This window comes from Mytilus californianus, unplaced genomic scaffold (genome assembly GCF_021869535.1).
Source record: "Mytilus californianus isolate M0D057914Y unplaced genomic scaffold, xbMytCali1.0.p SCAF_2, whole genome shotgun sequence".
Lineage (NCBI taxonomy): Eukaryota > Metazoa > Mollusca > Bivalvia > Mytilida > Mytilidae > Mytilus > Mytilus californianus.
In genome coordinates this window covers 117,450,308-117,463,756 of record NW_026262668.1, presented here as the reverse complement: position 1 = coordinate 117,463,756, position 13,449 = coordinate 117,450,308, and the positions used below count along the sequence as shown (strand labels likewise).

The 13,449-nt window shown below is 31.1% G+C and overlaps 1 protein-coding gene across 1 annotated transcript in view; it reads left to right on the top strand.

The window, feature by feature from the left end:
* Window positions 1-12,858, top strand: part of LOC127728660 (ceramide synthase 2-like) — a 31,310-nt gene extending 18,452 nt beyond the window's left edge. Inside the window, exons 6-10 of the mRNA XM_052236268.1 lie at window positions 2,640-2,732; window positions 3,231-3,359; window positions 4,170-4,276; window positions 7,633-7,819; window positions 9,933-12,858. Of these exons, the coding sequence (XP_052092228.1) occupies window positions 2,640-2,732; window positions 3,231-3,359; window positions 4,170-4,276; window positions 7,633-7,819; window positions 9,933-10,040 (624 nt within the window). The 3' untranslated portion in view covers window positions 10,041-12,858. The remainder of the gene's footprint in view (window positions 1-2,639; window positions 2,733-3,230; window positions 3,360-4,169; window positions 4,277-7,632; window positions 7,820-9,932) is intronic.
* Window positions 12,859-13,449: the final 591 nt, after the last annotated feature.

Sequence of the window (13,449 nt, the reverse complement as noted above, 5' to 3'; positions counted from 1 at the left end):
TAGAAATCCAATAAGTTTCGATAATTTTCCAATGTTTACCCCGTGAGTGAAACATAGGAGAAAGAAGCCCCATGTCTTTAACAGAAACAATCAAGATCTACCATAAAAAGTAAATTTTCCAAATAATGAAATATATTCAGATATGAAATTTTACAACTTCTGACGAGAGTCCTAACATGCGATATGGAAAAAAGTAGTTAGCAAAAATTACTAAATCCCCTGACTATAACAACAAGACAAGCTTGTATCTGAGAAGAATAAGAACGCAAATAACAACTAGAAGAATTCACAGTAAAACAATAGTCCTCCATTAAGAGACATAATAATGAGTGGCGAGTTCCGGCTTTTGTTGTAGAGTATATATAATTAAAAGCTAGCCTAGCGCATATGTGTTGAGGTGACAAATTTTCTGTGAGGACCTTCATTAATATCAAAGAAGTGCGCAGTAACAAATATTATTCCTCTATTACTTGTAGCTGCTCATAGCTGGACCTTAACACAAAATTGAATCATTCATGCGTCAAATATAGGTCGATATGACTATTTTTTTTCAAACTCCTTTGTTATTATCAAAGATGTGCGCACTGAATAGATAGCATTCCTTTATGACTTATAGTTGCTTAGATGCAAAACTAAACCCGAATTAAATATGTGTAAAATGTAGGTCGAGGTGACCCATTTTTTCATGGACATTTGTTACTATCCAAGATGTGCGCACTAATAGTAAATCATTCCTCTTTGACTCGCAGTTTATTTCGATCTAGACCTAAACGCAAAACTTAAATGTGACAGACGGACGAACAAACGGAATAATAGCTATATCCACTCCCAAACTCCGTAAATAGATGATAAAAAGATGAATAAAAATATTAAACTGGGTCTTGAAAAGAGAAAACTTTCCTAATACAAGTTTATATTTTAATATGCATCAACTTTAACAAAAAAAATATGTTTATCTGAAGTTGTAAAATATGATCGATGCTTTCATATATGATTATACATCTATTTGGTTAAGGCTGCTGCTCGTATTTAGTAGACAAAGTGCTTTACGTGCTAAAACGCTTGCAAAAGTTGGATAATATTGATGTAAAGTTATTATTAACTCCTACAATGAAATGCTTTCAACCGCATTTTTAATGTCTGTTAGATATTTAATCATGTAAAAATGCATAATTCAGAAAATCGAAGCCAAATAACTCTATCATGAAATATATAAGCGAGATATGGTGATTAGGTCTTAATGACAGCCGACTGTTTTATTCAAAATGTTTTTACGAAATTTAAACTGAATATCGACTTTAAAGTTGAACCTAGCTATTGTTGTTCAGTAGGAAATGAACTCGAGGCATATAATATGCACACTGTCCTAAAGATATTTCATTATTATTATTCATTATTTTGACTTACATAATGCCATGCGTATTTCTTAGGACGAACAGAACTATAATTAATGCATGCAACTCTTAGTTTCATCATTTTCTCGGAATGAACTACCCCTGAACTTATAAAATTATGTCTGTCCAATTTGCAGACAATAGCACATTAGCAGGTGTTATTTTTTACGCTGTTAAAGTTTTCAATCGAATTGCCTATCAGTTATAACCGGATTCGGCAATTTCCGATAAAATTTACGAAGTTTACCGAATTTGTTCCACCACCATCACTATCATCAATCGTCATCATCACTATCACTGATCATCACCTTCATCAACAAAACGCATATAATGTTGTGACCACTGCATATAATGTTCCAACAACTGCATATAATGTTGTCACAACTGCATATAATGTTGTGACCACTGCATATAATAATGTAACCACTGCATATAATGTTATCACGACTGAATATAATGTTGTCACGACTGCATATAATGTTGTGACCACTGCATATAATGTTCCAACAACTGCATATAATGTTGTCACAACTGCATATAATGTTGTGACCACTGCATATAATGATTATCATCAACATAAGACAGTCATGGCGTTCCATTGTAAAGGCCAATTTAGGTTGGTTCCTTCCGTAAAATATTCAGTATGTCTTTGGATATGCACTTTTTAACAAACTCGCAAATAACGGCTGTGTACCAGTATAAGGCCAAACATCCCTGTGTTTCTTTCATTCAGAGGATCAAAATTAAATAGTTGATAAAACCGTAAGTGGAATTTGAAAGTTGATGCGTGTAAATTGTTTCTTTAAGATTTTGAACAATTTTAAATATATCCACAACATCGAAATATTATTGCCGTTGAAGACTAAAACATATTATTGCAACTTTAACATGTTTTTGTTATATTTTGCCTCTAATCAAATAGTTAGTACAGTAAGTGAATTAAGTTGTATTCGAAAGGTTATTATACATAGCTGTACCTAACAATTTTCCGTATTCATTATGAATATACACTATAGACATTTTGTAAATCAGTTAGAGCCATCTTCAGGCATTTATTACTTCGCTTCATACTAAAACAAATACAATATAATTTTGTAAGAACATGAAAATAAAGAATTTTTGAAAAAAAAGTGAAATCAATTGAGGAGTTTTACTGAATTTGCCTCGTAGTAAAAATGTATGGTTTCTATATAATTATGTATTTTAAATAATGTATTTTCAGACTATCTGGTCGTATATTTTCAGAGTGTGTCTAATGACGTATACTGGTACTATCTGATAGAGCTTGGGTTTTATCTCTCTGCTGTATATATGCTTTTTACAGATCATAAGCGAAAAGTAAGCGATAAAAATGTTCGATTTTACCAGAAAAGTGAACCATTGCTCACATAACGATGGTCATCCTATGTCAAATACTGACAAAACCGTATTTTAACCTCTAGATCTCTTTTGTTAAAATTGTGCGTACACAAAATAATTTTCCATGTATTCATTTAATAGAAAAAAAAAGATAACAATGCAAAGTTTAAAATATATCACAGACACCTCTATGGTCAAGAGAACTGGATTCTTTTTCAGAAATTACACATAAAAGTTCGAGGAATTAGAGATTTAAATTTAAAAGGTATTAATCTTTGGTTTCGCTTTTTCATAGTATAAAACTTCTTTACCGATCAAAAAGCTGTATACTTGATAACTGCATGGAAAGAAACTGCGCAAACAAGATGTATATTTAATATATGATATTAACGGTATCACTTAATATTTCGCTACAGCATCAAAATATGGTTTGAGCGCTACTAGAAATATGACTAAAACATTTTCCTTTTTTCCTAGGATTTTACTGAGTTAATTATTCATCACGTAGTTACAATATTTTTATTGGTATTATCATTCTCATACAACTTATTACGTGCTGGAACTTTGGTGCTATGTATACATGACCAAGTGGATTATCTCTTAGCGGTAAGAACGTTTTAACCAAAGATACAAAACTGCTTTCATTTAATATATATGTCTCATGTGCGATCGACCAATTTCTTGCTTTCGATTAATATGTATCTCATGTGCGATCAAACCCTTTGTCTGACAATAATAGTTTGTGTAAAATGTATAAACTCAGCTCCTTTTACTTTCAATGATGAATATAAATTTTTTGGACAAACATGTTCAATTTACATTATCATGTGTGTATTATTGGTTACCTCTACAAAGATGATCACGAAGGCAATACAAAACTGAACGTTGATAATATCGTTATAATTTACACATACACATCCGAAAAAAAAACTCCTACAAATGTCGTATTTATTCCCTGAAACCAATTTTAAACAATGCAAACCCATTCAAACAGAAAAATTTGAAAGAATATCGACCATTTCATTCTGACACACACACAACTTTGCACGTCAACAACAGAGATGAAAAGTCAACGTGGGCACAAAGATTTTGAATCGTGCATTCTTACGCGCATGCGCTTGTCCATTATTAACAGAAGTTATCATGCAATCTGGACTGACATTATGCCCCTGTCGTTATATTAAAAGTGACCATCTCATAATGTTTAAATCGTTGTAAAATAATCATCGTATTTTAGGAGATATAGGGCTTGAGGAAGATGCAAGGAGTCAGTTGGTAAATTAAAAACTGATGTGTCATTACTCGTATATGTATAATGATATTGTATCACTTTATTTATTAACTATGTTTAGAAAAAAAGGATCCGTTTTTACTACAAGATTATACATTAAAAAGAAAAAAATGTGATCTTTCCAGATGGCAAAAGTAGCTATCTACTGCAAGAAGCCAATGGTAGCAGATACATTGTTTGTTTTATTCATACTCGTGTGGATTATCACGAGACTTGGTATTTATCCATATGTGTGAGTATTGGAATTCTTTATAAGTGATTAAGTCAATTAATTTTATCTTGCGCTTCAATATTATATTTTTTATATAAAAAGACTTTATCGGATTTATAAACGAATAATTACATTACATAGACGTTTTATAAAATCAAAATCTCATCAATAATACCAGGCGTATGCCAGACGCGCGTTTCGTCTACAAAAGACTAGCCTTGGATTCTGGCTCACTGCTCGACGGTAGACGAAGTATAAGATTCGGTCAGGATGCCAGGCTAACAAAAGACTCGTCAGTGACACTCGAATAAAAAAGTTAAAAGGCCAAAATAAAGTACGAAGTTATAGAACATTGAGGACTCAAAATTTGAAGGTTTTGTCAAATACAGCTAAGGAAATCTATTCCTGGGGAAGAAAATCCTTAGTATTTCGAACAATGCAAAGTTTTGATTGGCATAGGTGTTCCAAAGGTAATATTTCATTTTCTAATTAAATGCAACATCAATCAGTGGCGGATCCAGAACTTTTCCTAAGGGGGGCCCGCTCCAGTCATGCTTCAATGATTCCCTATATAATCAACCAAATTTTTCCCACGAAAGGGGGGCCAGGCCCCCCCCCCCCTGGATCCGCCTATGTCAATGACTCTTCGTAACAAGGTTAAAACAAAGCACTGGAAAAAAACTAACCAAGGCTTGAATTAACTCGTAATTTCATAGTTTCATTTAATTATAAGTATTGAATGGTTCTTTTGTAATTTTATAGGGATGTAAAAGCCTTGAGTGTGCACACTTTTTAACGTCCGTTTACGGGACGTATTATGGTGGTTTATTCACGGTTCTACAATATTTAAAAAATCCAACTCACGTTTTTTTTTTCAACAATACTTAGTGTCAAACAATAGAAGGGCTTGGTGTTTGTTAGTTTGTAAATTTTGAATATACTAATCCTAAACAGATGCGGATCCAGAATTTTGGTAAAGTGGCGGGCGCCCAAAGTAAGCAACATTTGGAGTGGGACATGTAAAAAGGTTATGCATTAACCATATATGTAGCTCCGCCCTAAATCCGCCTCTGCTAAAAACTATTTCCAATATATGATTGCCAAGTTATTATGTTGTATTTATATTTTTCATTCTAGTTAATATGATAACTAAATTTTTATTTGGAGAAATTTTAAAACCCCATGTAGAGCACCATTTACATATATTATCTAGCTATATATTCTTTTATTTTTTTCTGTAAAAACTTAATGCATGGGCCTTATTTCCATACATCAACGTCATCTGTAAATTGTGACATTTAACAAAATAAATCATTGACCATAGTATTAAATAAATTGGACTAATACAACTCATTTGAAGGGTACCATTCCTATTTTGCTTAACTCTACACAATACACGCAATGGTCTATGAAGGTATGTACCAACTCGTCTTTAGTCTACTACCAATTAAAAGTGTTCAGACATATGACCACTTATTCAACTTGCTTGGATTTTATTCATAAAAAAGGAGTGATTTTACAGTTTTCTGACTATAACTCAAAAATGCTTTGAACAATTTTCATTAAACTTTAGTGAATTGTTTTATATACATTGGCATAAGTTCCTTTTTGATTTAAAAAAAATGATTTTACGTGTTGTAGTATTGGGACTTTATTCAGAAAGAAGTGGAATTTTTCCAGTTTTCGGACAATAGCTCAAAAACGCTTTGAGCAGTTTTCATGAAATTTTGTTGACTTGTTTATATCTATCAAAATAAGCTCCTATTAGTTTTTTTTTTTATAAATTTCTGATATTACATTGCGGAGTTATGGAACTGTCCTCGTTGAAAAATCGTCGAAAACTGTCAATTGTTCTCACTTTGGACAGTTATAGCATTTTATTCTTTCCAAAATCGAGGCCACACATTATTTAAACTTGAGATAGCCTATATAGTTCCAAATTGTTTATGTTTTGTGTCAATGGGTACCACTGTGGGTGCAAGTCTTTATTTTTTGTTTGGGGGGGGGGGGGGATTCTATTTGAGCAGAGCTCACAGTATTTCTAGTTGATCATATATATTCATTGAAAGCATAAAGACGAGATAAAAGACAACGGGCGTATCATGCGCTCATGGTGCAGCTCATTGTTTTTATTATGAAGCACGGACGCTTATTTTAAAATGTGCTTCGGTCAACCTCTTTACATTCCAATAAAATAGAAAAAAAAAACATTCTATTCTTAAATATAGTTTTGCAACCTTCATTTTCTTCTGTGAGCACTTTCGTTACTATAATATAGCATGCTAGCTTTTATTGTAGGCGACATATCCGCATTAAATTTTAAACAGATTTTCGGTACCTTTTTATTTCCATGATGGGGCCCATAATTACTCAATTAATGTTATGAAACTATTGGTAATAAAAAGAAAATAATAATAATAATAAAAGTTGCATAGTACAATAAATATATAAGGGTTTAACCCAGTAAATCTTGATGGATTATAATTATTTTTATTTTATTTTAAACAATATTTATTCTTAAATAATCATCAAATTAAAATAGGAATGAAGTTTATTCTCAAAAAACTACATATCATAGTTACAGAGAAAATATATACTTACAATTACATATATCTATATATAAACATGCATATGTGTGAACAAACTTAATCAAATAAAAATATAGTAATTGGAATAAATAACAAGGATTCAGAAACCTTTTATAAATTTGTCTCTTAGTGCTCTTATTGGTCAACATGTAAATATTGTAATGAAAAATGATCTGCAACAAATATATGAATATGAAAAATATGCAAAATGTAATAGATAATAATGAATAAATGTGAAATCGTTGTGTATTCCTTTTTTATTCGTAAGTTAACAGGATCAAGCCCTTAATATTTAGAGTTACTAAAAATGATGTTCATTTTCAATTTTACGATGTTAAAGGACAGAAAGATATCAAAAAGCAAATGTAAAGGGAAAGAAGTTTAAATACAGTTTGTAACGAAGCATGGGTGCGTACGTTTCACTCTTTAGAATTCATTATAGTATACCAGCTTGGGGTAATGTACCAATGAGATAAGGCCAACTTTCTATACTTTATTTCATACGGTGGCCATTTTCATGTAGTCTAGAAACTTTACTAAATTTTAAAAAAGTCATAGAATACTTTGTTTGTTATTGCGTATATAATTATTTGTATATTTATGAAATAGAAATGTGTTTCTTTCAGCACTTCTTTGGTGTTGGGTATTCTCATTATCTACTTTGTAGAATTTTTGTATAATGGTTATTATAAGGTAAGCATATGGACGATATTTCAGGCGTTTCTTAAGAAAATTCAAAACCTTTCTATCCTCGGTTTTGGGTGAGCCTTTTTTGTTTTATGTTTTCAGGATATTATACACAATATTTATAGATCTTCCTGTGTATGCAAGAGAACTTGGACCATATGTAGAAATGTATGATTCGTGTACTATAATGAAATTTGTCAAAGGTGCTTTACTGGTACTACAAATACTTCATCTCATATGGACATGGTTAATTATTAAAAGTGCTGCAGCTAAATTCACTGCTGGAGCGGTAAATAAACTTGTTATATTACTTTGTAAAATTAAATTCACTGCTGGACAGGTAAATAAACTTTTTATATTACTTTGTAAAATAAAATTCACTGCTGGACAGGTAAAGAAACTTTTTATATTACTTTGAAAAATTAAATTCACTGCTGGACAGGTAAATAAACTTGTTATATTTCTTTGTAAAATTAAAAAAGATGTAGGTATGATAAGACCCTCCTATAATTACAAAAATAGCAAACTTATCAATTGATAATTCAACAGGGTAATATAATCTGGACACTTTGGTGCTAAAACGTCATTTATGATGTCCTTATGGCGTCATAAACATGTCGAAATGAAATATTTGATCAAAAATGGCCATTTACTCATAGCTTTTGGGTAAAACAGATATGAGCAACAGCTTTAAAGGGGCATCAAATTCATGATCACCGATTTGACCCAAACTCTCATATTTGATTTATAACATACTAAAACCAAAGTGTGTCATTCTGATCGTGAAAGATCTGGCATCGGATCGTGAATGCAATTTGGTGTAATTCTACTTCAAAATCTGTGAAAAAATCTGCTGTTTTTTTCAAAAGGTGGAACAAATCAGAAAAGAGAAATATGTCTGTCAATTTGATTCAATTTCCTTAATGATATTGTGCACTGCGTTAAAGAAAAAATGCAGTACTCTTTAAGAAAACACAAAAGGCGACACACAATCCTATGAAAATCATTAAGAAAAAATCCCGAATTATTACTTGAAAAATGTCATAACATTGAAAAAGCATATTTTTGTTGATTTTTAATCCAAATTGATCGTGAAAGATCAGGCAACGCATTATTTTGATCGTGAAAGATCAGGCAACGCATTATTTTGATCGTGAAAGACAAGGCGTGACCAGACAAAGATCAGAAAATTACATTTCTTTTACCAATTGATATATCTATAATTGGTTGAAGCGTGTAATTACTTAGTAAGAACGTAATCTAATGCTTTTATTTTTTTGGGTGACATATATTATACATTATACATAAAGACCCATATGTATACCTGTTTTCATTTAAGATGCAATGCTAACTAGGCATCCAAGATAATAAGGCCTCCAGGAACGTAAATTGTCAAAAAGTAAATATCTATGTATTTATAATGCTAAATGCATTCACGAATGAGTGAAGCGAGAGGGGGTCTGGTGGTCTTCCAATGGCAATATCTTAATGTTTATGTTTTTGTTTTCGTAAGGGTTTAACTTAGATCAAAGAAGCTATATCACTTGATTAACTTTACATAAAGGAATATTGAAGATGTTCTTTAATCAAAAAGATATTTTACATACATAAATATCTTTTTGCTAAAGCTATTGCTCATATCTAATTATAAGTGACAAGACCTCAAAATGAGCAGTTTTGCACAAAATTCAAGAAGTTTGAAGCCTTTAGGTAAATATGTAAGGCAAAATTAAGAACAATAAATACTGATATCTGTCAGACTTATGTCTTGTAAACAACCGGAGGATAATATTCGCTAGATTTATCATACTTTTTGATTTTTGAATTCCAGAGGCCAAAAAAGTGGCATCACCATACCTTCTCCTTTATGTTTATTCATTGTGAAATAATGATACAGACCTACCCGAATATTTTTATTGGATTCTCGAACTGAAAAAAAACTTGCCACCGTTGCCTCATCTTTCATTGGCCTGACAAATGAAAAATATTTGTTAATGACATTTACCTGGAAAATAAAAATGTTGAAAAAAACAATCACATACACGCAGGTGTTCACTAATTCCTTTTATCAAATATTTGGAGTAAAACTTGGTTTATCTACCATTTAAACAATTTAGTATCATTATTATTTCATGGATATCACTATTCAAATAACATTGTGGTCTTTTTGTCTTTTAAAGAATGTTCTGTTGACGGTCATCTTTGGTAGTCTTTCTTAAATTTATTCACAACTTATCTAGGCGGGGGCAATAGTAGATTGTTGCAGACTGTATCTTTACCACGACTTAAATGTCTTTTCTTGCATTATTATTATGTTATTTGCATATTGGTTCATTTGCTATAAAAGATGTAAAAACCAACATTTTCTGTGATCCATAGCTGTTATATTTTTACTCCTTTAGATTCAAGATGCAAGAAGTGATAACGAAGAAAGTGAAATCGAAGTTGATGACAAAATAGAGGAAAATGGTAACTGTAAAACTTTGGACACGGAAGGTTTATGTCAGTGAAAAGTACGGATATGATACTGTGTTTTATTTCTCAGGAATCCATCAAACTAACATTGTAAGTCACACAGTCATCCATCATATATTTTATATGATCAGATTAGAAATAAAACTTTGTTCCAAAGTGGTAATGAGGGCTTGATTTGAATTTGTCTTTTCGCAGTAGACCAGTATATTACTGATACATATGTAGACATTAATGGTCATAGTTTTTAATATTTTTTTTATATAAATCTTTGCATTTATTGTAATTATTTTATTCAAAATCATGTAGTTATTAGTTGACACAGTTTTTATCATTTTTTACATAAACGTTTGCATTTTCGTAAGTTATTCTATTTTAAGGACATATGGACGTCTTGTATATCACCATTCTGATCTCTTACACCTCAGTTGTCTGAACTTTTTTGTTTTTGATTTTGTAAAGGAACTTGGTATCTCAATATCTAAACAGATGTTAACATGAACTGATTGGTTTAGTATGTTTTCTTTAGTAGCATTCAAGCACCTAGGAATTTTGACAGATTGTGCTCTTAACAAAAAGTAAAATAACAAAAATACCGAACTCCAAGGAAAATTCAAATCGGAAAGTCCTTTATAAAATGGCAAAATCAAAAGCTCAAACACATCAAACAAATAGAAAACAACTTATTCTTAATTGTGTAAAAATAGTTTAATATATAATAGTGCTAGAAGAATTCAACAGCAAAAAAAAATCAAGGTAAAAAATAAGTCAAAACTGAGTTTGTGAATTTCTGTCCTATTTCCTTGTCGTTTGTGGGCGGAACCGGCTTTTACCGACATGACGGTAAATATTTTCATTTTTTCATTTTTATTTACCACATTTTGTACATTCTGAGAAAAAAAAAACTTTATTTATAAAAGACTATTGAGAAATCTGTTCGAACCGTGTTGTTATTTTACTCTTTAAATTTACAGTGCACTTGCAAATAACAACCATACGTTTATGTGTTTTCTGTTATATAGATACAATGGATAAGCGTGGATTCTTGAAAAAGAAACCATGAGCCCGGAGGGCGAATGGTTTGTTTTTCATGAATCTACGCTTATCCATTGTATCTATAACTTAAACTATTGTGTTAATTTCTTTTCAAAATTAAAGCCTTTTCTTAATTAGAAGGTATTGTAAGTGAGTTTAAATAACCATGTTATCGTGTCCAACGATGCATTGATAAATCTCAGATCACAATTAATTGGTTAACAAAATACAAATATAACACTTCTACCTTTAAAGAATTTTATATTACCAGGCATATGAATATTATCTGTTTATACAAAATAAGACATATTCGAAATTATTTCTAATAAAATTGAAAATGGAAATGGGGAACGTGCCAAAGAGACAACAACCCGACCAAAAAGCATATATAAAGTATATATAATAAGTATGTTATCGAAATTTTTCTAGCACTCTAGGCACATCACGATTTTCTCGCGCATAGGAATTTGCGAACAAACCTTTGTAAAATTATGTAGTAAAACAAATGAAATCATACTATATTTATAAAACAAAAAATGACAAATAGAATGTAAACATTTTTGTTTCAAACATGTGAAATAGCCAATAATAATTAAAAAAAACCGGTAAAACTCGCTATTAATACAAAAATATCCACTATAACTTGCAAAATTAGAAAAAAAACTAGGATAACTTAAGAATTGGTACAACAAAGAGAATACAGGGATTCGAACCTAAACCGACAAATCCCGATCTTTAACTCATTGATTTTAACCATGCTAACCTCGCGGCTACCAACTCATACTATACGACTGCCTATTGTGTCTATATAAAGGTACAAGCCCTGTGTGAACCGATGTATATCAGATGTTCATTTAAATATATATAATAAACATCTATAGTGTAACCCATTGGTAGCCGAGAGGTTTCGTCGGTGTGTTGATGTCAGTCACACATAACAGATTTCAAGGAAGGGTTCGATTCCCAGTGAAGGCATATAAAAATTACAAAAATTAAAGGTAAGTTTTTAAATTAATTCCATTAGTGAACAGAAATCAGTAAATTAGCCTATTCAAACTTAATGAAATTAGGCACACAAAGGAAACAATTGAATATAATTTGGTGAGTCAATTTCAGCGGCAGATTTAGGAAGCGTTGATTCTAGAAAAAGAATCCACGGTAAATGAATAGGCTGACGTCACCACAATGGTTTAATATTTGATCAGTGGTGAGTTAAAAAAAATGTCTTACTGAACCGGTCACTTTAGTGTATGATACTGTTGATATGATTACAAAAAATACACATATAAATAATAGAGGTATGCTTTCTTTTACTTATAGATACACTGTAACGTTGTGTTAGGATATGTTTAAGGTGCTGGTTAGGTTTAGGTGAGGCTAAGATTAGGTCTAGGGTGGAGATTTAGACATATGATAGTGAAAGTAACAGTATATTTGACCTCAAGTATTGCTAAAAATCTTGCAGGAGATCAATCATGTTGGTTAAAAACGTCAACATAAACATGCACATGTAAGTCGATTTCAATTCAGGGTATTTGTTCAAGTTATACATATGACCTTGAGTATAACATATAATGTTAATAGTTCACTGTTAACAATAAATATAAACAAAGAAGACATACATGTATATGCTGAAATGAAACTTTAAGACTTCATATTTTATCACTGAAATTACAAGTCAATTAAATGTTCATAAATATGTCATGTTTTATAAACTATGTGTTTTTTTTATGTTTTATTTATTTTATTTCTTTACAATTATGTATTGTTATATGCAATTAAGCATCAAACTGACAAAGGTTTTTTTATTAAAGGAAGTATTTAAATAAATGTTATTATCCATTAATTTCTGCTAGCGTTCGACATTAGTTATATAAAAGATAAACGTGTGAATCAAAAACTGTCATTGTAGCAAAAACAAAATTAATAATCAGAAAGGTGGACATATAAGATCATAACTGTCAGTGAGAAAATACGAGAATACAAGATAAGAGTGAAAATAACACTTTATAACTTTGGTGCGTCCAAAGTACTTTTCTTGATTCACCTTCATCCGGTACGCTCGAATCCAGAAATATAAAACCCAAGAATGTATAAATATCTGAATACGTGAATAGCTATATGACAAAAAGAGTCATAAATAGAATAGCACAAACTTACTGAGGTGAGTTTTGCCTGAGAGGGTTATAACCTTATTTGGAAAGAATAACACTGTCACTCCACCAGAGACCAAATGACGTAGAAGTTATAGCAACTATAGATCATGTAGGCCTTCAACAATGAATAAAACCCATACCGCATAACACGCGATGAAGCTTATCCAACAATCATGTGATCCTATAGCAATATTCATCGAAAGGGTCTCGCAAAAGCCTAAAAAGTGATACCAATAATTCGGAGCAAAAACAAAAT